The following is a 24,163-nucleotide window of genomic DNA, read 5'->3' as shown; positions in this document are numbered from 1 at the left end:
ATGTCAACTCTTCTCGCACCAGCACTTCTAGCAACTAGTTATTCTTTATCTGTAAGGTTCACCACTTAGTCTTCGACGAAAGAAAAAACATGCAAATACCATTAACCAGTCCAGATCTGGCTATCAACTTTTCTACCACCATCATATTACGCAGGCTTTGGCGGAGGAGCATTCTGCGACAAAGTGACCGATCGGAGAAGCTCTAGAGAGAAAAGCAAACCCAAGAAGTGCGACAGTAACGCATTTGCTGAAGCCTGCGACCGAAAGCCAGTTAGTGATTACCAAATACTTCTAGCTTACCTGCACGAGAAAGACATCGAGCGCTAGCACTGGACTGTAGCTCGGAGATGGTCTTTGAAGCACCGGTGCTGCCGAGCTCGTTAGAGCTTTTGCGACAAGAACACCGACGGTGGCCTGCATTCCCAGAATTGTCGCTCCCATTCCAAGCAGGTTGATGCCAACACCGTTCTTGATGTTCTCGACTACTTCGATGCGAGGAGGTGCCTGAAACAATGACAGAGCTGTAGCTTGTAAGTTCACAATGAAGGAAAAAGCTGCTAACCTGCTCGGGATCCACACTTTGCAGCTTGGTGCCAAGCCGGATGAATCCAAAGGACCAAAACACGGAGACAAATCCAGCAGCAATCCCAGCAACAGTCAAGTAGAACGTCGTGGGAGAGGTGGCGTTGCCAGTGATCAAAACCGAGAAGGCAGTAATCCCGGCCGAGACTACAATGCAGGCAAGCTGAGACCAAAATCCCAGGTTACCCAGCCTCTTAAAGTATCTTCCAGTCACTTCCAAGCGTTTAGAGACCTATGCTCCAAAGCGAAGAAAGAGTGAGAAAGAGTGAGGCGCGATGAGAGATTGTGATACCTGAGCAAGCTTTTCAGCTTTGGAGGGATCCTCCGCAGCTGGAGGGGGAGAATTTGCAGCATACGATGCCCGGGCAGTGGCAAACACCACGCGCGGATGCGAGCCTAGGAATCGATGCTGCCGCAAGGATTTGAGAGAAGAATTGCTTACCAGTAGCAGGGATCCGCAATGCGAAGGATGGAGGAGCAGCATTTCGTGATCGTGATCCCAAGAGCCCTAAAATGGGTTTTTTGATAACCTTGGTTTAGACCGTGGTTTAGGGTTTAGGGTTTAAGCCGCCATGGACGGAATATCCCTGCCGGGAGGAACCTTATCCGGGGTAAAGGCCGGGCATTTACCGGCATTCTAGGGTTTTAGCAGATATTGTGCTCGCTGCTACGAGCCGAGAGCTTCCAGGGGGAAATTTTCTCGGCCAGCGCCTTCTGTGACGTCGATTTCTTTCTGGGAGCGCTTTTCCGAAGCTGTAATCGAAGGAGCGGCGGCGAGCCAGGCCGAAGGCGCTGCTCCAGCGCCTTCCGGGGGTAAGCATTTGTTTTCTTCTTCGCGATTAGGGCTCTCTTCACTGCTCCTCCTCCTTTTGCCTTTTCGTTTCTCATTGTTTCTTTCGTTTGCTCTTCCGGCGCAGATTTTTTTTTTATGGCTGGGAAGTTAAATTCGAATAAGAACAAAGGAAAGAAAGGAGCGTCCCGGGAGAATGAGACACATTCTCCGAGAGCTAGTGAGGCGCAAACTGTTGCTGTGGAGGGCGAGGGCGGTGTGAAGAACAGCGATGAATCGGCTGAGGTGTTTTCAGCTGACAAGCAACTGGGTGAAAAGGCCGCACGCGAAGGTGAGAGAGAGAGAAAAACATGTGCTTGCGATATCTTGGTAGCTGATTATTTTGTTTTGCGATGGATACAGATGAGCAGAAGCTCTACCCGGTGAAAGTCAAAGGCCCGGCCGGGGAACAGATTGAACTCCAGGTATTCGTTTGATTAAACATTCTGTGGAACTGGAAACGAAACTCTTTCCATTTTCTTTCTTCTAGATAAGTCCCAATGATTCGGTAATGGACTTGAGGCAGTTTTTGTTGGATTCGATTGAAAGCTGCTTCTACACCTGCTACGATCTTATACTACATGGCCCCAACGGGGCAAAGTATCAGCTAGCCGAGTTTCTAGAGATAGGTGAAGTAGCGGATATCACCGTTGGAGGTTTCTCGCTGGAGATGGTCAATGGTACGTGCGTTTTCTTTTTGTTATTCAGCCAAGACTAAGACGACCTTTCCTTTGTCTAGCTGCGTACGATGATAGGTCTGTGAGAGTCCATGTACGTCGTACACGCGATCTGATTTCGACATCAAACATCTACTTTTCTGTGTCAACTGCATTGGCCATGGAGTTCGAAAGGAAACAGGAAGCTTCTGGTTCGTGAAGTGTCAAACCTTTAAGTACTCTTACTAATCGTTCTTAGCTTGCGCAGAGAAGACGAAAAACGAGAAAGAAAAAGAAGGTATTTTATTTCTCCATAAGTACCATTTTATCTCATAGTTTCTTACCACAGTCAGACAAGAGATTACCGAGCTGGAAGCGCTGGGACTCATGGACGAGCCTAGCAAGATGCTGAAAGATTTGGTTTCTAGTCCCGACGTACCCGATGTCAAATGCATCCAAAGTATTTCTTTTTCCTCGTTTAACCCGGTTCCTGGTTACCGGAGGTAAGCCTGGTTATAATGTTGTCTTAGTGATGGACATTTGCTTAAAGGCTTGTTGGAGATCTACTATATCTGGATATCTCGACATTGGAAGGAAAGAATTACTGCGTGACGGCTCACTGCCAGGGGTTTTTTGTGAACTCTAGTAAGAGCGATGTTCTGAACCCACACCCCTTGAAAGCTGGGCACGACGGGACCACGCTTGTGGGACTTCTTCACCAGCTGAGTCCTGCTTTTACAAAAGGTTGAGTTTTTTAATTTTATTCCTTCAATTTTTCTTATCTAAATGAAATGGTTTTACAGGTTTTTCAGAGGTTTTGAAGCGGAAGGGAGCAGGCCACCCTTTTGAAAACGTTCCGGTGTTACACCCGCCGAATCATTGGCTAGGGAGTTACCCCCCTTCGCGTAAGTCTGAACTTTACTCCTGCTAATTGAGCCTTATTTTTTAATTCGTGTTCTTAGCACACAAAAGAGACATTTCACGGGCTGAGGACGCTCTAATGTCGTCCTATGGATCCGAGGTATTTGGCTTACAAAGGGACTGGAACGAAGAGCTTCAGTCATGCAGGGACTTCCCTCGAGAAACTCCTCAGGACAGGTATAGATGTTTTTATTTCTCTTCTTTCTACTTAACTGGTTAAAAGCTTTTTTATACAGGCTGATGCGAGATAGAGCACTATACAAAGTCAATTGTGATTTTGTAGATGCTGCGATCAAGGGCGCGAAGGCGGTCATAGGTCGATGCATTCCTCCTATTAACCCCACGGATCCAGATCGCTTTCAAATGTAAGATAAGTTTTGTGTCTTATTTGCTAATTGTTCTTGTTACCATAGGTACGTGCACAACAATATTTTTTTTAGTTTTGCTCTTGATGGAGATTTTCTCCTCATGCAGCAAAATAGAGAGCAAGAAGCTCAAAACACGACGGACTGTGAGAAACAGCCAGATGACAAACAACCAGAAGAGAAACAACCAGAAAAGGAGCCGAAACTTGCAGAGTCAATAGAACCGTCTTTGAACGCCGAACGTGATCAATCTATAGGCCAGAAGAAAAACTCTACAGAAGTGAAGGATGACCCAACTAATGCTATGGAGGGAGAGCAGGCTACATATTCGTCTGCCAACAATGACTTGAAAGGCACAAAAGCGTATAACAATGCTGATGTCGCGGGGTTGTATACGCTTGCAATGGCTATAGTCGATTACAGAGGGCATCGGGTAGTTGCTCAGGTACGTTCCAGTTATGTAGAATTTATGATCGCTTCACGTTTCCCTCCCTTTCAGAGTATAATTCCTGGTATTCTTCAAGGGGATAAATCCGAATCGTTGTTGTATGGCTCCCTGGATAACGGCAAAAAGATTTCGTGGAACGAGAAGTTTCATACGAAGGTTCTTTTCTCTTTTGCTTTCCTATCACCCTCTAAACTAAGTTGTCAGGTTGTTGAAGCTGGAAAGCTACTGCACATCAAAGAGCACGAAGTGCTGGATGGATCTGGTGGAAAAGTGAAGTTGTGTGCACCCGTTGAGTGCAAGGGAATCGTCGGAAGTGATAATAGGTGCTGGTTAGTCTGAGTTAAAACCCCGTAGTAACGAACGTTCCTTTACGTTGGGCAGATACTACATACTTGATTTGATGAGGACGTTTCCAAGGGATGTAAACTACACTGGACCAGGATCTCGTCTATCCGTTTTGAGACCTGAGCTAATCGCTGCATTTTGTCAGGTATACGATCTCGTAATATATTTCAACACTGACGTGAAATGCTTTGTAGGCCGAGTCACAAACGGAGAGGGATGATAAAAGCATCCCAACGATTTTGTTTAATCCTAACGTCTTTACGGATTTCACTGTTGCCGGAGAGCCCGAGGTAGATACTGTCGTCTCAGTTCTCCTAGATTGTCATAATGGTTCTCCGTGTTCCAGGAAAAAGCTGCGGATGAAGAGTTAGTTAGAAAAGCTGGGGATTACTTAACGAACGTCGTACTCAAGAAATTTATTCAGGACCTTAGTAGCCTGGAAGTTTCACCTATGGATGGGCAAACTTTAACAGAAGCATTACACGCCCATGGCATCAATATTAGATACCTTGGCAAGGTACTCGGGATTTATTATTTGAAAGTTCTGTTTTGACCTCTGTTTTGCTGCATTCTTCTAGGTGGCTCAGCTAGCGAAGCATATGCCACATATCTACGAGCTTTGCGTTGTTGAAATGGTTGTTCGGTCAGCAAAACACGTTTTAAAGGTTCTGTTCAAGCAGTTTTTATGCGAAGCTGGTTCATAATGCGCTTATCTTTGCTATGTGCAGGGTATTCTAAGAGAAACACTTGACCAGGATGTTGGAGGATGCGTTGCTCATTTTCTGAACTGTCTCTTCGGTACTGTGCAATCTGCCAGTCCGAAGGTAACTCCAACAAAGACGTCCCCGGGAAAGAAGAAGAAAGGTGGTCATTCATCACCCAATGCTGTTGTCTCTGACGAGGTAAATGTATGGAATGGATGTGTTAGTTGCTTACAGTAACCTGCAGGCCAACAAGCAGCCATTTTATGCGTGTATCACTTCGGAGCTTGTATGGATCGATATCAAGGAGAGCGTTCACTTTAAATACCAGGTGAAGCTTTCTATTTGTGTTAGTTTTTTCATGTATTTATTTCTACCGCCCTGCAGTTTGATTTTGCAGATGACTTCAGAGCCATCATTCGCAAGATTTCAGCTGTTAGGAATATCTGCCTAAAGGTAACACCTTCTAATTTTTGCACAATTGTCTTAATGGCGACTTCAGGTTGGAATAACTTTGGCTGCAAGGGCGTATAATCTTGAGTCAGCCACCCCATTTGAACAAATGGACATACTCGACCTCCAGGCGGTTGTGAAACACGCTGCTCCAGTTTGCGCAGATGCTCAAGAGCTTATGGAGAATGGCAAGCTTCTATTTGCCCAAGTAAGCTAAGTTGCGCATCTAGAGGATTGACTTACTGCGTGCGTATCAGGGCAAAGTTCCCGAGGCATACGAGCATTTCTCCGAGGCTTTCTTCATCTTGCAACAGGTGTTCTTTCTTCTTTCTCTTTAACGAGATCTCATTCTCTTAATCGTTGCAGGTTTCTGGCCCAATGCATAGGGAGGTGGCAAATTGTTGCAGGTATTGATGCAATGTTTTTTTTCTGTATTTTTTTTCATTCTGAGGCACACTCAGGTATTTGGCGATGGTTCTATATCATACCGGTGACATGGGAGGAGCGATTATGCAACAACATAAAGAGCTCATAATTAATGAGCGTTGCCTTGGCTGTGATCATCCAGATACTGCACACAGGTATGACTTTTTTCTCTGAAAAACCTTTCTTTTGATTGTGGCTTGTTGTTGTCTATCTTTTTACAGCTATGGCAACATGGCGTTGTTTTATCATGGACTGAACCAGACCGATTCGGCTTTAAGACACATGGCCCGGACGCTTCTGCTTCTTAATATTTCGTGTGGATGTGATCATCCGGACGTTGCAGCAACCTTTATCAATATTGCTGTTATGTACCAAGAGCTAAGCAACATGCACGTTGCGTTGAGGTACCTCCAAGAGGCGCTCAAGAAAAATGAGCGCCTTTTGGGAAGTAATCACATCCAGACTGCGGTTTGCTATCATGCTTTGGCCGTGGCCTTTAATTTCATGGGTGCCTACAAGCTATCACTACAGGTATTGTTTTCATCGACTTTCGTGAAGTTGGAATGCCTGACTTCAAATCGTGAAATCTTGCAGCATGAAAAGAGTACACACGACATACTGTCTAAACAGCTGGGTGAAGATGATCCCCGAACCAAGGAGTCGGCAAACTGGATGAGAACGTTTCAAGTCCGCGAATTGCAGGTTGGTTTTCTGCCTAAGTTATACGAGTATACCAACCGTTTTCTTCAGGCTCATGCTCAAAAGCAAAGAGGTCAGGCTGCGACCATGGTAGCGTCGCAAAAGTCAGAAGCTTTGAAGGTAGACTGCATTGTTATCATTGACTTTCCTCCTAACAGATTGTTTGAAAACCAGGCGAGGGCCGACTTGGTCCAAGTTTTCCAAGCAGCCGGCGGTGGCGCGGGGCGTGGGATAAACAAAGCCGTGGCGGCTGCGGCGCTCCTGGGAGAAACGCTCCCGAGAACAAGAGGAATGGACGAGCGTGGCGCTCGGGCAGCGGCGGAAGTTCGCAAGAAGGCAGTCGCGAAAGGCCTCAATGTACGCTCCTCGTCCTCGTCGTCCAGCGTCAATCCAGGTGATCCCACTCTCAGCGACCTTATCAGCCTCTTTAACAACGGCAAGGGCTCTTCAAACTCGAAGAACTCAACACCATCATTAGCAGCAGCACCAGCAGCACCAGCAGCATCGGTACCAGCAGCAACTTCTACTAGCGATCAAGCGAGCTCAAATTTTGATAATCGGAAGAGCACTCCAGTGGGACTGGGCGAAGGATTGAGTCTAGAGACGAGCAAGAAGAAGAAGAATAAATTAAAGCAGCAGCAGCAGCAGCAACAGCAGCAACAGCAGTGAGATCTCCAATTTTCATCGTTAAAGAGGCAGCGAGGAATAACTTGGCAATCCAGCCATCAAACAAACTCTGGTATAATTTTGCTGTTCTTCCCATTTTGTGGGAGGGGAAGATCTGGGAAGAAGATAAAAGCTGAGGTTTAAAACTTGGTTTATTTACGTCGCTTTAGGTCCGTCCAGATTTGGACGGTCCAGATTCATTTGACCGTTGTATAGAATATTCTTAATTCGAGGGCTATTGCTCTTTCTTGCTACCCCAGCATTTGGGACAGGGAAGGCGACAAAGGCGCTCCTTCAAGGCAGCGAGATTCTTGCGACCGATTCGATCGATTCCCAGGTTTTCCTTCTTGCGATTTTGTTCTTGTCTCGGCTGCGGTGAGAATCTTCTTCCTCCATTCCTCCGAGCAGCAGAGATGTCTGCTACAATCGACAAGGAGTCTCCATTCGGCGCCAGGCTGAGGCGCTACCATGAAAATCCGCTCTTTAAGAGCTCCCCCGCCGATAATCCGCCCGGTGAGTCCATTCTTTCTAGCTCGGGAAATTCTTGGCTCTAGCCCTGACTTTGCCTTCACAGCTATCATCGGCGACCTTGACTTATCGTTCAAAGAGAATGCGACTGTGGATAGTGGAGGAAAATTCAAGGTCTGGAATTCTTCCATGACTAAGACCAGCTCCAAGAGGATCCTTGGGGAAAGTAATTGCTACCAGGAACAGGACTGGTGTGCTGTGGAGGAGGAGCCACCAAAGTCTATCAGAGCATTATCGTTCTCCTCCGAGAGAAACAGTGCTGATAGCAGCGACGAGAGCTTGTCGTCGCTGTCGACGTCTCCTCCAAGCCCAACTTCGCGGTTTACTCTCTCTCCACCCATGTCGCCGAATGGATCGGAGAGCTCGAGTGGTTCTGTGGAAGGTGGCCATAGGTATGATCCGAAGGTGAACTTGCGGACTCCCCGGCCGAAGTTTTTGAGGTACCGCCCGGACTGGCGTCTCGAGTTTCTCAGCAGTCTCGAGCTTAAAGAAGGTGAGACTCTGGAAAGTGCCATCGAGTCTCTCAAGTCTCGAGAAGAAAACGCAGCGGGTGATGCAAGTGTTTTGTCCGCGGACAACGAAGAAGAGGATTGTCTCAGCAACGAAAAGCGTTCGTTTCACGTCGAAGATGTTGCTACCGAGGTTCTTACCGAAGGATGTAAGAGCTCTACAACCACTGAAGAACAGCAGCAAAGTTTGACCGACCATTTCCAGGATGGAAAGCTAGGCGATGATCAGTCACCGAGGGCGATAGAAGGGAAGGAAGATGGTGAAGTGGGAGCGACTAAACAGGAGGAAGCGCCACTATTCGGCACGACTTTGAGAGCAGCATCATTCATGCTGCTGCTGGGAAGTTTTGTAGCAATCGCTACAACGCTGATCATAGCGGATACAGACATTGCGAGCGACAGCAGTGTCTCCACCTTGAGGCAGAAGTTCACTCGAACTAAGCGTCTTGAAGACACGGTGACAAGAGACTTCGCTGACTTCGACGACTGGGAATGGTCTCCTGACTACGATGTAAGCGAGAGCTTTCGCAATCAGAGCACAGGTCTGAGCCTATTCTCGACGGATTCCTTGGAGCTGGATGCGCTGCTCATGGCGATCATGTACGGGTCCGAGCGAGACGTCCAGCAGAGATACTTGGAGCTGATGGAACACGAAGACGTCGAGTTTTATCATGATGTGGGAAGCATCTTTGCCGGCGGGTCTTTGGAGTTCACAAAGGCCGAAGAAGAAGCAGAAAAAGAACCGTCAGGAGTCCAAGGAGAGCAATCAAGTGACGACGACGTTGATGTACGTGATCATACAGAAGTTCACAGCGGCGAGAGCTTGTCCAGTGTTGGTGACGAGCTTCCGGAGCTCGAGAACGTCGACGACTTACAGATGTATTTTCCTCGCTTGCTGGCCAAAGGCGAGCTCCTACCGCGGTCGACGACGCCAGCTTCCCAGCTCTCCTTGGTAGTGGCGATCGTCCTCGTGGTTGCTCACGTCTTCTTCCGTGTATATTGTCATCGATCGCGCACCGGCAGCATTTCTAGAACACAGCCACTGCTGGCGCGAAGTCCGCGTCCAACAGCAGCGAGTCCTCCCACGAAGACGTTGATCGATGATATCCTCCCCTCGGAGAAAGGCTCCTCCGCGTACGGTAGCTTCACGGCTTACAAGCGCATCGTCGTCAACGAGGTATGCTCCCCTTTCTTTTCGAGCTCCTGATGGACTTTTCTTTATCCAGGGATCAAACAAGGAGCTCGTTACGCTCACTCCAGTTCGACGCTCCAGCCGCATTCGAGACCAGCGGAGCTTAAAGTCGAGGTCTCCTTGTCTTGTGAGGCGAATCCTCTTGTCACCGGCTTAGCTCAAACAAGAAATCAAAGGTATGTATCAGTTTACTTCTCTTCTCTTGTGTATAAATACCGTTTCCATCCAGTTTTAAGAATCTCTCGCGCACCTGTTGACAAAAAAAACGAAGCGTGGGATTTGTTTGGTGAGAAAGTCCAAATCCAACAACTTGCAAAGGCATTTGACAACGTGTGTGAGGCTTTTGACCCAAAGATATTGATGTTGCATATTCGATCCCCATATTCTCGGGGGACGATGATACGATCCCTTGCATTGTATGGTATCTTTAGAGTCATTGATCGTCAACTCGATTAGAAAACCATGGTCGCCCGAAACCCAATCAGTGTAAGAAATTCGAGTTTCTTGTGCTGCTGCGCCACGTGGATTAAAACTGAGTTCCGCAAACTTGCTTTCCTTTAGGCGATCATGGTATACGGTTTCGGCGACTTCTTTTTCTCGATCCCCATCGCATTTCCGGAAGAGGCCCATTTGACGCTCTTGGATGAACTGGTTTGCGATGTTTGACACGGTTTGCTCCTTGTCTTCCTCGGACATGCGTCCAGGGCTGCTTGTAATCGTCCTGTTTTTCCTTTCTCGGAGAACCACTTCATTAATGAAAAGGAATGTTTCTGGGAGCTGGTTTAGGGTTTAGGGTTTAGAGGCAAAGGCTCCACCATTAAGCACAAGAAGAGAGAGGCAAAGAAGAAGGCACAAGAAGAGAGGCAAAAGCAATCCATTCTTTCTACTCTAGCCCTGACTTTGCCTTCACAGCTATCATCGGCGGGCTTGACTTATCGTTCAAAGAGAATGCGGCTGTGGATAGTGGAGGAAAATTCAAGGTCTGGAATTCCATGACTAAGACCAGCAGCTCCAAGAGGATCCTTCGGGAAAACCAGGAACAGGACTGGTGTGCTGTGGACGAGGAACCACCAAGAGCATTATCGCTCTCTACAGTGCTGATAGCAGCAGCGACGAGAGCTTGTCGTCGCTGTCGATGTCTCCGCCAAGCCCAACTTTGTGGTTTACACTTTCTCCGCCGAGAGCCATGCATCGGAGAGCTCGAGTGAACAGGTATGATCCGAAGGTGAACTGGCGGACTCCCAGGCCGAAGTTTTGACTGGCGTCTGGAGTTTCTCAGCAGTCTCGAGCTTAAAGAAGGTGAGACTCTGGAATGTCCCATCTAGTCTCTCAAGTCTCGAGGAGAAAACGCAACGGGTGATGGAAGTGTTTTGCCGAAGAAGAGTGTCTCAGCAACGAAGAGCGTTCGTTTCACGTCGAAGATGTTGCTACCGAGGTTCTTACCGAAGGATGTACGAGCCACTGAAGAACCACAGGAAAGTTTGAACGACCATTTCCAGGAAAAGCTAGGTGATGATCGATCACCCAGACGATAGAAGGGAAGGAAAATGGTGAAGTGGTAGCGACTGAACAGGAGGAAGCGCCATTCGGCACGACTTTGAGAGCAGCATCATTCATTCTGCTGCTGGGAAGTTTATGTAGCAATCGATGTAACGGATACAGACATCGCGAGCGAAAGCAGTGTCCCCACCTTAAGGCAGAAGTTCACTCGGACTAAGCATCTTGGTGACAAGAGACTTTGCTGACTTCGACGACTGGGAAGGGTCTCCTGACTACGATGTAAGCGAGAGCTTTCGCAATCAGAGCACAGGTCTCAGTTTGTTTTCGGTGGATTCCTTGGAGCTGGATGCGCTGCTCATGACGGTCCGAGCGAGACGTCCAGCAGAGATACTTGGAGCTGATGGAACACGAAGACGTCGAGTTTTATCATGATGTGGGAAGCATCTTGGCTGGCGAGTCTTTGGAGTTCACAAAGGCCGCAGAAGGAGAGTCAGGAATCCTCAAGTGACGACGACGCTGCTACTGTACGTGAAGTTCACAGCGGCGAGGCCCTGTCCAGTGTTGGTGACGAGCTTCCGGAGATTGAGAACGTCGACGACTTACAGACGTATTCTCCTCGCTTGCTGGTCAGTGGCGACCTTCTACCGCGGTCGACGACGCCAGCCTCCCAGCTCTCCTTGGCAGTGGCCATCGTCCTCGTGGCTGCTCACGGCTTCTTCCGTGTCACTCGCCATCGCCAGCGATCGCGCATCGGCAGCCTGAGGATTTCTAGAACACAGCCACTGCCGGTGCGAAGTCCGCGTCCAACAGCAGCGAGTTCTCCCACGACTAGAGCAGCAAAAGCATCCATCCTCAGGGACGGTGACGCTGATCGATGGCGAGCAGCATGGAGCCCGCGGAGAAAAGCTCCTCCGCGTACGGTAGCTTCACGGCTTACAAGCGCATGGTCGTCAAAGAGGTATGCTCCTCATCTCTTACGAGCCTTTAGAGGTTCCTCTTGTTAGATGGAACTGCTGATGGTGGTTTCTTTGCCAGGGATCAAACAAAGAGCTCGCCACGCTCACTCCAGTTTGACGCTCCAGCCGCATTCCAGACCAGCTGAGCTTAAAGTCGAGCTTAAAGGCGAATCCTCTTATCACCGCCTTAAGAATCAAAGGTATATATTTGTTTTTTCTTCTCTTCTCTTGGCGTATTAAATACGGTAACAACCATTCTTCCAAGAGATTCTTTCTCACGAAAGACGCACCTGTTGACAAAAAAAATTAAACGTGGGATGGGATTTGTTTGGTGAGGAGGTCCAAATCTGGCAACTGGCATGGGCATTTGACAACGTGTGGGAAGCTTTTGACCCAAAGATAGCGATGATACGCGCGCGCACGATCTGTTCGTTCCCTCGCATTATATGATATCTTTCGATTGATCGATCGTCAACTCGATTTGGAAAGATTAGAAAACATTGGTCGCCAGATACCCAATCTCAACTTTGGAGTGTAAGAGATTCGAGTTGGAATGATCTAGTTGGGCGCATTAGTGTATTGTATCGCAAATAATCTCCAAAGTTGATAAGCAACAGTGAGTGATCTATTGCATTCAAAGTTTATAAGCCCTAAATCTCCAAAGGCAAAAAACTAGTGATCAGATCCCACAAACAATATCTGCAAATCCCGGATCCAACGGCGCGCCTGCGTCACATCCAACGGTTTCGGTGGAGGCCGCACGAATTTACGGGGTTTTCCCGCCAGCGGACACGTGGCGCACTTTTCGCCTATATTTATAAGGCGGTCTTTCTTTCGAAAGGAAGAAGAAGGAGAAGACGAAGGCGCTAGGTTTTTGCGCGATCTCTAGTTCTTCCCCGGCTGTGACTTTGATGATCGGTCACAATGCCAAGGTATTGTAGCTGCGGGTTTCTGCGATTCTTCTTCGTCCAGCGATCTAGTAGATTTCTTTCCCTTCACGGCGCGATTCGGTCACAGGGCTTAGGCGGCGAGCTGAGAGGGGGTCTGTGAAGGAAATATCGCCGATCCAGGGATATCCTGCGGGGAATTCACGGAATTTGGCAAGATTTCGATCGAAATGCTGTCGAGGAGCGATAGCCATGGCTCCGATCTCGTGCCGGGCTACGAATCCGACGATTTCAACGCGCTCAAGAGGCTTGGGTATGGCGACATGGGGACGGTGTTTCTGGCGACGCTGAGAAACACGGGACAGCCCCTGGCGATGAAAGTGATGAACAAGGAGGTGGTGAAGGCCCGGCACAACCAGTACCGAGTGGAGAGGGAGCTGGAGATACTCTCGATGCTCTCTCATCCTTTCACGCCCAAGCTTTTCAGCCATTTCGAGTCCAAGAAGAACATCTACTTCGTCATGGATTACTGCCCCGGGGGTGACATGAACAGGCTCCGGCAGCGCCAGCCCGAGAAACGATTCTCGGAGAATGCCGCTCGGTAAGCGAAAGCTCTCATCCGAGAAGTTCTGGTTTTCTTACTTTGCCTTTCCTTTTCCCTTCCAGATTCTATGCCGCGGAGGTTTGCCTAGCGATCGAGTATCTCCACAAGGCCGGGATCATATACAGGGATCTCAAGCCCGAGAACGTTCTCATCCAGGAAGATGGTCACATAATGCTTACGGATTTCGATCTGTCCGTGAGGATCGAGCAGGACCGTGACCACCACCATCATCCTGGAGCTCCAGCTCCAGCTCCAGCTCCGCAGCCCAAGCAAAAAAAGATGAAGAACCTTCCATTCATGTGCTCAACGCCCCTGTCAGTGGATGTCGGATGCGCTGCTCGCAAGGCGGTGGACGTTAAGCCGTCTCATCGCCCAACAAAGAAAATCTTTCCCTCGGAGATGAGAGGAAGGAAAGGAGCTGCCGCAGCGGCGGCAGCCGCCAAGGAAATCAAGTCGCAGTCCTTTGTGGGAACCGAGGAGTACGTCGCCCCGGAGATGATCCTGGGATCCGGGCACGGCAAGCCGCTCGACTGGTGGACACTTGGGATCTTCCTCTACGAGATGATCTACGGGGTGACGCCGTTCAAGGGGAGGAACCGGAGGGAGACGTTTCTAAACATCCTGAGCTCGCAGCCGGCATTTCCTGGGGACTGGACAGAGGCGAGCGACTTGATCTCCAAGCTCCTGGCGAAAGACCCGACCAAGAGGCTGGGGTGCCAAGGTGGCGCCGAGGAGATCAAGTCACACGCTTTCTTCCGGGGCGTGGACTGGGAGGCAATCCAACACGTCGCCCGTCCACCGTGGGTTCCGGAGCCTCTGGCGATTGATGAGGAGAGGATGGAGGTGGTGACAGTGGACGAGCTGCTCAAGCAAACGATGCCGGCAACCACGATCCAGTCCACCCCGGCCACCACCATGAGTTGGAGCTCCTCCAAGGTGAGCTCGTCCTCGATGAGGAAAGAGGAGGAGGAGATTGACAGCCGGCGTAGCTCCTCGTCGACGATCTCGTACGAGTTCTCGGATAATCGCGAGCGGGATTGTTTTGGCGAGTTTTGATGGAGGATCTGGCAAGGTGGGGATCTTGGGAGTGACAAGGTGGGGTCGCTCGCTCGCTGATCGACTTCTCCCAAGTTTCTCTCTCGTGTACAGCAGCTTATAGCTGGAGGTAATCAACACAGGAACAACGACAAGGCAACGGCAAGGCAGCGAAGAAAGAAGATTAAAACGCGAGGGGAAAAAAGTAATTATCGATCGATCGATTCTTAGTTTTGTTCTTTTTTTTCCTTTCGATCCTCTCGATTAGGTGGGAGATTATAACGTTGTACATGATACATCTCTTCTTTTTCGGTATCTTTATCTCCTTGATTCTCCAGGAGAAAATTTTCCCTTTTTACATGTTTAGAAAAAATGGCACAAAAAAGTGGTCCTATATTTGTTAACCTTTCATACTCTCCCATTTTGTTGGCCCTTTCCATTAGTTTGGATCGCTCAAGTTGATGTAAGCGCCACTAGATCACGCAAAAACTTTCGACTGGAGCTCCTTCACATATAGGGTAGAGTGGTCCTCTCCTGCCATTGTAGAAGACACACACTCACAAACAAAAAGAAGGGCTTTCTTCCCGTGTTGAAAGCCCCACAGCTTTACCTGCCAAGACTTTGCTCGCTTCCGCATCGTTTGGTGGCAGGGATAGCTCCAAGTTCGGTGCTAAGTTCTTCGCGCTAGGTGCTAAAGCGAGCAAAAACTTCCACTAAAGCTATAGACCTTTCTTTGGCGGTGGAGCCTTCGCTCATCTTGGTTGTTTTTGCTTACGAAGGGGAGAAGTTTCACCTTCTGGAAGTTTAGATTCACGATAGAGGGATCTTCGACAGACTAGCACCAGCAACGCATACTTGTGTTTCTATTCACCTCGACCGCTCACTCCGGTACGATCGATGTGATTATCTGGACCACCTCTCGTGCGAGAGATTTTTCTTTTCTTTTTTTGATCGCGAGGGCCAATCGTGCCAGCAGCCGATCTGGGAGCAGCGATAAAACTCAACAGTGTGGTGTTCGTCGACAAAGACAGCCGCGCTTTTCTCAGCGCTCATTAGCAACTTTCGCTTCTCTTTCCCAGCTACAAAATAAAGTTTGATCTCGCCGTGTCAACGTCCGGATTATGTTTGAGGATTGTCACGCGAGAGGCTTTTTATGGCTCTGATCCGATTGTGTTTTGTCGAGCTCGCGAGCACGGTTCAAGGAACACAACCATTTTGTGTCTCTGAGACGAGGCGAAGAAGCGTCGAATCCTGGGGGCGTTGAGTCAATCCTACCAACAACGAGAAAACAATCTGTCAAGTCACAATGGATGAGAGGTAGACTTACCTTATGCACAGTCGAACAGTCAAGTTGTAGAGCTTTGGTAGCTTTGAAGCTGTAGCGTGATAATCGTATATGATCGATGATCACTTAGCCATTGCTCCACCAATCGATCGATCGATCTGATTATATTATAAGATAGGTGAGGCAAAGACAAAACGAGAACTAGAAAAAGCAACACGTTACCTCTTTTGACTCCCCGGTGTGCAAAGATTCTATCAACGCGCTCGTTCCGCGAAGTTGAGGAGTCGAAGAACAAGGAAGAAACCGATTTCTCCTCTGAGCTGGACACGAGAGCGATGAAAAGTTTACGCCTTTATTTCTCCCCTGTTGACTCGGCTGCTTTTGAAGTACCTTTACTTTCACATATACGATCCATCGCTTCTCAACTTTCCTGTTCCACTCTACCTGTGACAACCTTGCTTTGTGATCGATGCCTTCACAGTAACCACTGCCACTTTCACATACGTGTCGCAAGCTCCCCGAGATGCCTGTGAGTCGCTTTAAGCCCCCCCGCTAAAAGAGATGCTAGCTCGCTTTGCCGGAGTCATGTCAGCCTCTGTGAGGAGTTGACACATTGCTGGATTCCGGCCTCGATGATATGGGAGTGGAGGTTGCGCTCGGTAAGACGAGCTGTCCGCTAGACGAGACCTCGTCGATGATATCTTCTACACAAACAGTTGACATGTATTCTTGGACGTCTTCGTTGCCACTTTGCAGCTCCTCGACGCTCTCCGGATTGCTACAAATCTCTGCCTCGATACCAGCCTTGTCGTACACCCATAAGTCGTCGCTCTTGGTTGTTTTCAGCTTGGGACTGATGGAGCTTAGTGGGCCGAGCTTGCGTTGCAGGAGCAAAACTTTGTACCAGTATTTCGCAGCCGCCTCCAAAAGCAAACCGAACTCTACCTCCAGCAGCGATGGAGAAAAGGTGCTGCTTCTCTCCACCGTCTTCTGATGTTCCTGATTTAATGGATCTACAATCTTGTCCAAGAGCTCTACTTTTCCCTCGCTGGCCAGACTCGACGGTCGAAGTAATAAATGTGCCAAGCCGCTAAACAATCTGCGTCGCATGTCTTTTTCTGCCGGAACAACCTGTCATAGATAGTTGTTGCGCAGTTGCGACGGAGTAAAGGGAAATAGTACCTGAAGCATCCAGCAAGCCAACAGCCTGATTGTGTAAAAGCAACACTTGCCACCTTTCTTTAGCTCGTAATTTGCAGCTCGAATCTCGCCACGACTTAACGCTTTGCTTAAAGCTGCATCGGGGATTATGGGATCCTGCCAGAAACGCTGGTCTGAGCGCTACTAGGAACAAGAAGTTGCTCAGACCTTAAGAAGGTAAAACCAATCTAGAAACAGCTGCACAAGTATTCGAACATCGAGGCTACAAAGTACCTCCCAATTGCCCGTGTTTAGCTTTTTCTGCATGATTATGGACGGCAAATAGTATACATCCACAAAAAGTTATTGATACCTTCGCCGTTTGTACGTCTGAGATGAAGTTTTGATCTTTTTCGGTTGTCATCTCAAGTGCCAATCCTTGCAAAAGAGCAGAAGCGACTGCTTCTTTGTTGATTTTGCTCAAAACAATACGGCTTGAAAGCTCCCGAACCAAACACACCAAAACCTGTACCAAGAAAGTCCTCAACAAAAGCGCTAGACCTCTGTTACCTTTGGAGTATATCGGAGAAGGCGACTTTCTTCCCCATGAAGCATTTGTCTTTGCCTTGCCATCAAAATTTCTAGCGTCGGATGCGTTCCTTTGGTACCGGCATTGTCCAGAGTTTGCCAAGGCTGCACGTACACAATCTTCAATCCTGATAGAAAGTCCTCAAACTCTTTCACGTGCAGCACTTGTTGTTTTGTTTGAAGAGCTCCTGGTCTGTAAAATGCATGTAAGTTCACGCCTCAGTGTGCTAAGACTTTTGATTAAATACGCACAGAAATATGTTGAATCGCTTGGGAAAATGGTGGCAAACCTATGCATGCGGACCAGCTCCACAGCCTGAGCCACAGGAAAAAGCTGCATTTAGCTCGTAAAAAGAAGATCTAACTGCAAGAGAACGTACTCCGACAGCATTCCTTTGCCCCGTGTACACCAAGTAGCAAGCAATCACAAGCCCAGTGCGTCCTGTGGCAAACGAACCGTAAGAAAGCTGCTTACAATGAGATGAAAGTAACTTACCAAGTCCGGAATGACAGTGAACAGCTACCTGCATAGAAAAACTCTTCTGAAGATCGCGAAGGTCGCAAAGATCACAAAACAAACCTTAGCTCCCTTAGAAATGTGGAAATCCATCACTGCCACAATGTTCAGAGTGTACTCGACGCTCGGGCAAGTCATGTCCCTCCATGGAAAGTTATAATAGAAGACTGCCAAATCACCGAAAAAAAGAAGAAAAAAACAATAAACACTGGAGCATAACGGGAGTTACTCTTGTTTCTCATGAGACTTTCTGGTGTGTATGAAAATCCACTCTCGACTTTGATTCCTGGTCCACAATCTCCATGCTCGCCAGGCTCTTGTAGATTGAAAATCGCACCTAAACCGCATTTTGCAAACTGTCCATGCAACAACAGTAGTAGTATTTACTCTGAGATTCACGTTCTTACCTGTTCTAGCACGGAATAATCACCGATGAGAGCATCCGATGGACGAGCTGTAGCTACTATGTTATCAGTCACCCAGTTGGAATGGAGTCCCACAATCGCTGGCTGCCCCTTTTGCTGCTTGAAATCTTCGCATCGGCAGCGTTCCGAGGATCCGAGACCCTCAAACTTGCATTGTATGTGCTCCTTGATGGCAAATTTCTTCGTTCTCACCAGAAATTCCCTGCTATCCTGCAAAACCTAGAATCTGTGAAGCGCGCCTTTGCCGATCCATGCTTGGAATCACCTGGATCGCCCAGGGCGTGAGAGATCGAAGACGCCGGAGTGAGGCGCTCTTGAGTGACATGGCGGGGGCGAGCGTCGGAGCTGACCATTCGAAGCATATCGACAGCACTATCCCCATCTCTCTTCTCGCTCTAAAATCTAGGGTTCGAGGTAAGAATATCCAAAAAGCACAAATTCAAATTTAATCTCATCCAGCCGTTGTAAGTCGGCGGCGTAGATTGATCGGGCTCGAGATAAGAATATCCAAAAAGCATAATTTTAAATTCTCTATAGTGTGTAAAGTTTTAGCCAAACCTCCACATTCTTTTTGCTTCGTCTAGCCACGCTTCATAAGCGTCTGGATTCTTGAGTACAAAGTGGATCTATAAACACCCATCCAAAACCATGAATTCCACAAAGAAATGCGAGAGATTGAATCAAACAAACCTCTTGAAAACCAGCCCAGTTCTTCCTCAAAGCCGTAAGACCAACCTCAGCTCCCTCGTCGTGGGGATACCTGGTGAATGCAAGCTCTTGAGCTTTTCTAGTTTTTCTACGAAACATACCCGTAGAGCTCGCAAGACAAAGCTGGAAATGCGATGTACTTAATGCCATTAGAAGTTGCCAGATTCAAAGCAGCACTGAGAAAAAGAACGAATAAGTTTAGAGAATGCCAAAATCCAGCTCCAGATCATCATAGTAGACACTTACACATAGGCCTTGGTTAGCATTTTCTCGGACTCGTCTCGATTTTTCTCCTCGTAAACAGGACCAACAGCGTGAATCACACGAGACGCCTGGAGATTAAAACCCCTGCAAGAAAGGAAGAATGAAGTGGACAAGACTCTAAGATAAAAAAGAGAGAGCTTTACCTTGTGATCACAGCCTGACCGACCTCGCACTTGATCCCTTGAGGTGCTACGTCGGGTAACTTCTGGCAAGTATCAAGCAACCTCGGACCCGCAAAGCGATGGATAGCTGCCATTTAGAAACTTTTAGCTCGATGTTTTCCTGGCTTTTAAAGCGCATCAAAGCTTACTTCCATCGACACCATATCCAGCATTGCATCTTTTGTTCGCAGGAGCCACCTAGGAAAACGAAGAAGAAAAAAAAACGAACATGAACTTCAGACTTCTTCGAGAGAAAAAAGAGCGAGAAAAGAAAAGCCTAGACGCAAAAGCTTTGCTTACCACAGCATCGTTTTGTCCATCGATATACCACAGTCCCAAGTCGCCCTTCCAAATCACCATGGTGCACGTATCCGAGAGCTTATACTTGACCGCCCCAGTGAGGGGCTCTGGCGGAGGTGGCGGCGGAGGAACGGGCTTCTCTCCACTGGGACGATCGAAGTTTGGTCTCCTGCGAGGCCGATCCATTCCCGCCGAGCGAGGCCCGCCCATGGCGCAATTGATGTGAAGCGATGGCTGCGTGTGGATGCTGTTCTTCCTGCGAATGCTCGACCCAACGAGCTGGGTGTGTTGCGTTAGCGATGATAGACCTGGCGGCGATTTCACCGCGCCCAGGAACTGCGAAGCTTGGACCACTCCCACGGCCCCCATCTTCCCTGCGATTGTTTCACACAAGAATGCGGCCATTGTGAGTGCCGGAAGAAATCCTAGAAAGGAACAGGGCGAGAAGAATGCGAGATTTCCAGCCAAAACCCAAAACCCTGGGAGATTTCTGGCCCGGATGAAAGCGCGCTAACGAATCTACATCCAAGCGCAGAAGAAATGACTGACCTCCAACGCCTCGCGCGCCTGCGCCTTTGCGCTGCCCTAGCGCTTTGCTTCCTCGAGCTCTCTTTCAAATATCCTGCTTCATGTGGATATTCCACCGCATAACAACTGGGCAATGGCATCCGATGGATACAAAGTAGAGAGCGAGCCACAGCCGTTGGATCGGCACACATTTTCCAGATTGAAATTTAACGTAGTTTCTAGCTACAGACTGTGTTAAGAGGAATAGAGCTCTCGCAACTTTGCTGCTACTGCATCAGTGCCTGTGGCTGGTGTCTAAACATCCTCTTGGCCTCGTCGATCCAGGAATCGTATCCATCCTGTGCCTTGATAATGAAATGGACCTGGAGAGAACAAAAAGAAAAGAAAAATGAAAAAAGGTTCTAGCTCCAACTTCATATACCTCAGACAATCCATGGTGGTTTTTTATCACAGCGTTCAATGCGACTTCGGCTCCCTCGTCGTAAGGATATCTGGAAAAAAAGACGATTTTTTGGACTCGAAACTCTTAGAAAGACGAGAATTACCCGTAGAGTTCACAGGAGAGCGCAGGGAACGCCATGAATCTGATGCTTTCCTTGAGAGCTAACGCGATAGCACTCCTATAACCACCGAGGGATTAAAAACATCTTTTTTCTGATCGAAGAAGAGTCTTACTTGTATGCATTGGTGAGGTTTCTCTCCGACTCGTCTCGGTTCTTGTCCTCGTAGACGGGACCAATCGCGTGAATCACACGAGAAGCAGGAAGATTGAATCCCCTGGCAACCACGAAACAAACATAAGACAACGAATCCCGAGAGAAGGCCTTGCTACACCCACCTTGTGATCACAGCATTCCCGACCTCGCATTTGATGCCTTGCGGTGCTACGTCCGGGAGCTTCTGGCAAGCATCCAGAAGACGTGGTCCTCCTCCACGGTGAATAGCTAGAACAACAACAAAAAAAAAAGAGCTTCCTTAGAATGGTGAAAAACCGATCAAAACTCACCTCCATCGACTCCAAATCCGGCATTGCATCGCTTGTTCGCAGGAGCAACCTGGAAAGCAAAAGAAGACATGAGAACCATCACGAAAACGAGACAAGAAAAAAAAAAGCCTTACAATGCAATCGTTTTGTCCATCGACGTGCCACAAGGCAATGTCGCCCTTCCAGATCGCCATGACGCAGTTCTCCGAGATCCTGTACTTGACCTGGCCGCTGAGAGGCTCTGGCGGCGGCGGCGGCGGCGGAGTCGGGGGAGTATCGCCCGGCCTATCGAAATTTGGGCGACGGCGGGGCCTATCCATAGATCGCGGCCCACCCATTGCGCAGCTGATCCTCGTCGGCTGCGCTACCTCCACCGCCGGCGTCGTGTGAATGCCCGACGCTCGCTTGTAGAGCGATGCAAGGCCGGCATTCCTCTCCAACAGCTGCGACGCCTGCGCCAAGCGAGGGAAGACCTTGCATTTCACGACCCCGGCCTGCATCGCCGCTGAAACTCGAGATGGAGCGCCCCCGATAAGAAAGAATCGATCGCCAAAACCCTTCCCCTCAAACACCCTAAACCCCTAGAGATATTTATCTGCACCTTCTGGATCCTGGCCGTCCATCGCTTGGACATTCTCAATTTCAAAAATCTTGGCCGCACGTTAAAACCCTATGTGGGGCATCAAGTAGGAAATTCATCGTAGCCGTCGGATATTTAGCCTACCATCTTAGGGTTTAGGACTTTTCCCTTTTAAATATGTCACCCAAGACCACTTGAATCATAGTCCTCGGGTCTAGATTATGGACAAGAAGCATGCCAACCTGTTACATGGATTTATGTTCTAAACTCGAGCAGTAGCTTGTTATTTGGGATGAAAGAAGATCTTTTAGTCTGGAATCCTCTCACTGCAGCGTCTAAGTTGCGACTGAAGAAGATCACTCTCTGGAGGAAGAGAGTGATCTGGTTCCAGAGCTGTGGAAGGGCTTGCCGGCGCTGCTTCTGCTCAAGATTCTTATCGATCACCTCGCCTTGGATCATCTGTTCCGCCTTGCCGACGGCGACTGGGAGCTCACCGCCGCCATTCTGTTGCAGCCCTTGAAGCAAGACAAGTGTGCGCTGCTGCTCCCGAATCAAAACCTCGTCTTGCACAACTTTGGATTCGAGGTAGATCTCCCGCCCAGGTGGAAGCGGCTCCGACTCCAACTCGATGAGAGGGATGATCACAGCTCGTCGCAGAGGCGCCTCCTGGCCGTGTCTCCTCGCGGGCTGCTGGTTCTCTACTGCAACACTGTCCAAGGCGAGGCGGGAGATCGTCACTCCCTTCTCTGCTACAGCCTTGATCCGGAGCAGCAGCATCAAGCTTCCGTTTTGGAGCTACCAGCAGAGTATGACGGCGGTGGCGTCCAAGCCTGCCAAGTCGTGCATCCCAGCAAGGATGTTGAGTGGTATCATCTCGTCATCTTGCGCGCTCCCGCTCATGGAATACGGTGAGCGAGTGGCATCGCGACGTTCGCATCCGAGACAGTGCCGACGCCATCCATATCCCGGGGAAGTCGATCGCGCATGTGTTGCTGCCTCCGGAGCTCCATTGTCAGCAGCCTCAGGCGATCCAGGCCCAACATTCGACCTTCTTGTTTCTTGTTGCCGCAATCGGCAAAGCCACAGGTAAAAAACCCTTTTTTATTTTGCTTGAGTGATTGGCCATGGCTAATCTTTGCAGGCGATTATCTCTGGAGGAGAAGCCAGATTGGATGCTGGAAATGGTGTGAGCTACTTCAGTTCTCAAAGCTTTTCTTTCCATTCTTTCCCACAATGTTCGTGAACAAGCGTGCCGACATTTAGTACTGCCGGAGCTCCGGTGCCTTGGCCGTTTTTGTCGACTCCAAGCATCGCTTGCTCTCGTGCTTGGTCGATCCGTGGAGCTGGTATATCAGCAGGAGTTCCGTCAAGAGTTGGAACTTGGATGGCAACATAATCAATATAGTCTCTCCATGATTCACTAACACATATAGATCAACATTTTTAGCCGAAGTTGGCTTTCCAGAACTGTCAATACTTTTTCTTCGTTTACATTTTGTGATCAGTGCTTTCTCTATAATGTACCAGGATCAAGACACCGGGAGTCCGTGAAGCTTGTGCCTCTGGACTACGACATGCCACTTGAGGATAGTTTCCTTCACAAATCCTTTAGTAGGATCCATCCTCAATTCGAATAGCTTGCAGTTGTTACAAACAAGGATTTTGCTGTCGCCACAAAGGATCGAAGCTCCATGACGAACTCGCCCATTACCATCAAATTTAGGATGGTTAGAACTCGTAAGGATAATCTTGCAACACTGAGTATAAGTTATAACTCTCCAGATTCCCTTGCAAGTATACATATTGTTATCCTAGTGATAAGAGGCAATGCAACCCTATTCCACAAATTATCGGCCTCCAATATTATAGTCGCTTTTTAGACAAGTCCATCCCCATGGCAGTGTTCTCTTCCAACAAAGTGCTGGGAGAATCTTAGACTGCCCTCGACTGCAAAGAGAGATTAGGGTTTATCAGAATGGTGGCGTCGTTTTAGATTCTTGTGTTGCTCGATTCTAAGTGGACCAGTCAGTGCTGTTGCCACAAGAAAGTTTTTGCGTAGATCCATGTAAGGTCTTCGCACCTTTTGCTGAGTGTGAGTCATTTGCTGTTTCTTTTTCAGGTGTGTATCCTCCACGAGCTATATGCTCACACCTTGTGTAAAAACGATCTTGCAGGTCGCATCTGGTTCGTGGACACACCTGAATAACAGCAAGATCTTTCTTTTCTACGCAAAAAAACCACCAGAGGGACGAGATGCATTCGCCTTGTGGAAATTTCAATCGTGGATACAAAAATGGCAAGATCAGGATTTAAAGTTCAGTGAAAGTCACACCTGATCAAGAATATGTTGTCCGGTTTTATTGAAAAACCTCTGGAAGGA

General features: G+C 48.5%; 8 protein-coding genes across 10 annotated transcripts; 3 read left to right on the top strand and 5 right to left on the bottom strand.

Annotated features, from left to right (window-relative positions):
• Window positions 1-68: 68 nt before the first annotated feature.
• LOC112348930 (protein TIC 21, chloroplastic-like) lies at window positions 69-1,112 on the bottom strand. The gene is made up of 4 exons (XM_024682324.1): window positions 875-1,112; window positions 563-814; window positions 301-504; window positions 69-254 (listed from the first exon to the last, which is right to left on the bottom strand). Exons 1-4 carry the CDS (start codon window positions 1,064-1,066, stop codon window positions 147-149), a joined length of 756 nt encoding a protein of 251 aa, XP_024538092.1. The 5' UTR covers window positions 1,067-1,112; the 3' UTR covers window positions 69-146.
• Window positions 1,113-1,156: 44 nt separating this feature from the next.
• LOC9655753 (clustered mitochondria protein) lies at window positions 1,157-7,254 on the top strand. Its single transcript, XM_024682325.1, has 29 exons — window positions 1,157-1,395; window positions 1,500-1,703; window positions 1,775-1,836; window positions 1,902-2,091; window positions 2,151-2,279; window positions 2,327-2,365; window positions 2,417-2,570; window positions 2,618-2,811; window positions 2,871-2,972; window positions 3,030-3,165; window positions 3,225-3,353; window positions 3,402-3,798; window positions 3,853-3,957; window positions 4,006-4,124; window positions 4,183-4,291; window positions 4,341-4,436; window positions 4,493-4,663; window positions 4,725-4,811; window positions 4,875-5,048; window positions 5,095-5,178; window positions 5,235-5,303; window positions 5,350-5,508; window positions 5,558-5,614; window positions 5,667-5,707; window positions 5,762-5,881; window positions 5,948-6,257; window positions 6,321-6,428; window positions 6,477-6,545; window positions 6,600-7,254. Exons 2-29 carry the CDS (start codon window positions 1,511-1,513, stop codon window positions 7,092-7,094), a joined length of 4,098 nt encoding a protein of 1,365 aa, XP_024538093.1. The 5' UTR covers window positions 1,157-1,395; window positions 1,500-1,510; the 3' UTR covers window positions 7,095-7,254.
• A 100-nt stretch (window positions 7,255-7,354) lies between these two features.
• Window positions 7,355-9,801, top strand: LOC112348929. 2 transcript variants are annotated; one of them, XM_024682323.1, is made up of 4 exons: window positions 7,355-7,604; window positions 7,666-9,305; window positions 9,355-9,496; window positions 9,550-9,801. In XM_024682323.1, the coding sequence occupies exons 1-3, from the start codon at window positions 7,505-7,507 to the stop codon at window positions 9,475-9,477; spliced, it is 1,863 nt and encodes a 620-aa protein (XP_024538091.1). In that variant the 5' UTR covers window positions 7,355-7,504; the 3' UTR covers window positions 9,478-9,496; window positions 9,550-9,801. The 2 variants fall into 2 exon arrangements, with proteins under 2 accessions (XP_024538091.1, XP_024538090.1); XM_024682322.1 differs by having other exon boundaries at window positions 9,355-9,801.
• Window positions 9,802-12,634: 2,833 nt separating this feature from the next.
• LOC9639185 (serine/threonine-protein kinase D6PKL1) lies at window positions 12,635-14,658 on the top strand. The gene is made up of 2 exons (XM_002977479.2): window positions 12,635-13,264; window positions 13,330-14,658. Exons 1-2 carry the CDS (start codon window positions 12,894-12,896, stop codon window positions 14,321-14,323), a joined length of 1,365 nt encoding a protein of 454 aa, XP_002977525.1. The 5' UTR covers window positions 12,635-12,893; the 3' UTR covers window positions 14,324-14,658.
• A 491-nt stretch (window positions 14,659-15,149) lies between these two features.
• LOC112348952 lies at window positions 15,150-17,482 on the bottom strand. Its single transcript, XM_024682389.1, has 7 exons — window positions 17,298-17,482; window positions 17,101-17,253; window positions 16,956-17,048; window positions 16,770-16,904; window positions 15,810-16,718; window positions 15,630-15,745; window positions 15,150-15,573 (listed from the first exon to the last, which is right to left on the bottom strand). Exons 1-5 carry the CDS (start codon window positions 17,358-17,360, stop codon window positions 16,176-16,178), a joined length of 987 nt encoding a protein of 328 aa, XP_024538157.1. The 5' UTR covers window positions 17,361-17,482; the 3' UTR covers window positions 15,150-15,573; window positions 15,630-15,745; window positions 15,810-16,175.
• LOC112348954 (protein tyrosine phosphatase domain-containing protein 1-like) lies at window positions 16,997-18,648 on the bottom strand. Of its 2 annotated transcripts, none has more exons than XM_024682392.1 (8): window positions 18,523-18,648; window positions 18,240-18,467; window positions 18,062-18,188; window positions 17,896-17,999; window positions 17,812-17,839; window positions 17,696-17,757; window positions 17,568-17,649; window positions 16,997-17,508 (listed from the first exon to the last, which is right to left on the bottom strand). In XM_024682392.1, exons 1-8 carry the CDS (start codon window positions 18,637-18,639, stop codon window positions 17,468-17,470), a joined length of 789 nt encoding a protein of 262 aa, XP_024538160.1. In that variant the 5' UTR covers window positions 18,640-18,648; the 3' UTR covers window positions 16,997-17,467. The 2 variants fall into 2 exon arrangements, with proteins under 2 accessions (XP_024538160.1, XP_024538161.1); XM_024682393.1 differs by having other exon boundaries at window positions 17,568-17,631.
• Window positions 18,649-18,757: 109 nt separating this feature from the next.
• On the bottom strand, window positions 18,758-20,332 carry LOC112348953 (macro domain-containing protein VPA0103-like). Its single transcript, XM_024682391.1, has 8 exons — window positions 20,240-20,332; window positions 19,691-20,064; window positions 19,540-19,588; window positions 19,373-19,478; window positions 19,212-19,313; window positions 19,067-19,141; window positions 18,948-19,017; window positions 18,758-18,883 (listed from the first exon to the last, which is right to left on the bottom strand). Exons 2-8 carry the CDS (start codon window positions 20,057-20,059, stop codon window positions 18,806-18,808), a joined length of 849 nt encoding a protein of 282 aa, XP_024538159.1. The 5' UTR covers window positions 20,060-20,064; window positions 20,240-20,332; the 3' UTR covers window positions 18,758-18,805.
• A 61-nt stretch (window positions 20,333-20,393) lies between these two features.
• Window positions 20,394-21,785, bottom strand: LOC9655751 (macro domain-containing protein VPA0103). The gene is made up of 7 exons (XM_024682390.1): window positions 21,338-21,785; window positions 21,225-21,273; window positions 21,057-21,162; window positions 20,894-20,995; window positions 20,764-20,838; window positions 20,640-20,709; window positions 20,394-20,580 (listed from the first exon to the last, which is right to left on the bottom strand). Exons 1-7 carry the CDS (start codon window positions 21,701-21,703, stop codon window positions 20,485-20,487), a joined length of 864 nt encoding a protein of 287 aa, XP_024538158.1. The 5' UTR covers window positions 21,704-21,785; the 3' UTR covers window positions 20,394-20,484.
• Window positions 21,786-24,163: the final 2,378 nt, after the last annotated feature.

This window comes from Selaginella moellendorffii, unplaced genomic scaffold (genome assembly GCF_000143415.4).
Source record: "Selaginella moellendorffii unplaced genomic scaffold, v1.0 SELMOscaffold_34, whole genome shotgun sequence".
NCBI classification, from domain to species: Eukaryota; Viridiplantae; Streptophyta; class Lycopodiopsida; order Selaginellales; family Selaginellaceae; genus Selaginella; species Selaginella moellendorffii.
Note: the sequence above shows the minus strand (reverse complement) of the source record. Positions and strands in the feature narration are given on the sequence as shown.

What these genes read in the sequence shown, in the direction of transcription:
- LOC112348930 (XM_024682324.1), bottom strand. Translation starts at nt 1,066, where the DNA reads ATGCTGCTCCTCCATCCTTCGCATTGCGGATCCCTGCTACTGGTAAGC. An exon ending in AAGCTGAAAAGCTTGCTCAG is followed by an intron (nt 815 to 874) that starts GTATCACAATCT and finishes TTTGGAGCATAG; the next exon opens with GTCTCTAAACGCTTGGAAGT. An exon ending in AAAGTGTGGATCCCGAGCAG is followed by an intron (nt 505 to 562) that starts GTTAGCAGCTTT and finishes TCATTGTTTCAG; the next exon opens with GCACCTCCTCGCATCGAAGT.
- LOC9655753 (XM_024682325.1), top strand. Translation starts at nt 1,511, where the DNA reads ATGGCTGGGAAGTTAAATTCGAATAAGAACAAAGGAAAGAAAGGAGCG. An exon ending in CGAGAAACTCCTCAGGACAG is followed by an intron (nt 3,166 to 3,224) that starts GTATAGATGTTT and finishes TTTTTTATACAG; the next exon opens with GCTGATGCGAGATAGAGCAC. An exon ending in TAATCGCTGCATTTTGTCAG is followed by an intron (nt 4,292 to 4,340) that starts GTATACGATCTC and finishes AATGCTTTGTAG; the next exon opens with GCCGAGTCACAAACGGAGAG.
- LOC112348929 (XM_024682323.1), top strand. Translation starts at nt 7,505, where the DNA reads ATGTCTGCTACAATCGACAAGGAGTCTCCATTCGGCGCCAGGCTGAGG. An exon ending in CCCCGCCGATAATCCGCCCG is followed by an intron (nt 7,605 to 7,665) that starts GTGAGTCCATTC and finishes TTGCCTTCACAG; the next exon opens with CTATCATCGGCGACCTTGAC. An exon ending in AGCGCATCGTCGTCAACGAG is followed by an intron (nt 9,306 to 9,354) that starts GTATGCTCCCCT and finishes TTCTTTATCCAG; the next exon opens with GGATCAAACAAGGAGCTCGT.
- LOC9639185 (XM_002977479.2), top strand. Translation starts at nt 12,894, where the DNA reads ATGCTGTCGAGGAGCGATAGCCATGGCTCCGATCTCGTGCCGGGCTAC. An exon ending in TTCTCGGAGAATGCCGCTCG is followed by an intron (nt 13,265 to 13,329) that starts GTAAGCGAAAGC and finishes TTTCCCTTCCAG; the next exon opens with ATTCTATGCCGCGGAGGTTT.
- LOC112348952 (XM_024682389.1), bottom strand. Translation starts at nt 17,360, where the DNA reads ATGGCAAGGCAAAGACAAATGCTTCATGGGGAAGAAAGTCGCCTTCTC. An exon ending in ATTGGTTTTACCTTCTTAAG is followed by an intron (nt 16,905 to 16,955) that starts GTCTGAGCAACT and finishes CGTTTCTGGCAG; the next exon opens with GATCCCATAATCCCCGATGC. An exon ending in TGGCTTGCTGGATGCTTCAG is followed by an intron (nt 16,719 to 16,769) that starts GTACTATTTCCC and finishes TATCTATGACAG; the next exon opens with GTTGTTCCGGCAGAAAAAGA.
- LOC112348954 (XM_024682392.1), bottom strand. Translation starts at nt 18,639, where the DNA reads ATGGGGATAGTGCTGTCGATATGCTTCGAATGGTCAGCTCCGACGCTC. An exon ending in TCACGCCCTGGGCGATCCAG is followed by an intron (nt 18,468 to 18,522) that starts GTGATTCCAAGC and finishes TAGGTTTTGCAG; the next exon opens with GATAGCAGGGAATTTCTGGT. An exon ending in ATTATTCCGTGCTAGAACAG is followed by an intron (nt 18,189 to 18,239) that starts GTAAGAACGTGA and finishes TTGCATGGACAG; the next exon opens with TTTGCAAAATGCGGTTTAGG.
- LOC112348953 (XM_024682391.1), bottom strand. Translation starts at nt 20,059, where the DNA reads ATGGGGGCCGTGGGAGTGGTCCAAGCTTCGCAGTTCCTGGGCGCGGTG. An exon ending in TGGATATGGTGTCGATGGAA is followed by an intron (nt 19,479 to 19,539) that starts GTAAGCTTTGAT and finishes TCTAAATGGCAG; the next exon opens with CTATCCATCGCTTTGCGGGT. An exon ending in GGTCAGGCTGTGATCACAAG is followed by an intron (nt 19,314 to 19,372) that starts GTAAAGCTCTCT and finishes CCTTTCTTGCAG; the next exon opens with GGGTTTTAATCTCCAGGCGT.
- LOC9655751 (XM_024682390.1), bottom strand. Translation starts at nt 21,703, where the DNA reads ATGCAGGCCGGGGTCGTGAAATGCAAGGTCTTCCCTCGCTTGGCGCAG. An exon ending in GGGAATGCTGTGATCACAAG is followed by an intron (nt 20,996 to 21,056) that starts GTGGGTGTAGCA and finishes CGTGGTTGCCAG; the next exon opens with GGGATTCAATCTTCCTGCTT. An exon ending in ACCACCATGGATTGTCTGAG is followed by an intron (nt 20,581 to 20,639) that starts GTATATGAAGTT and finishes TGTTCTCTCCAG; the next exon opens with GTCCATTTCATTATCAAGGC.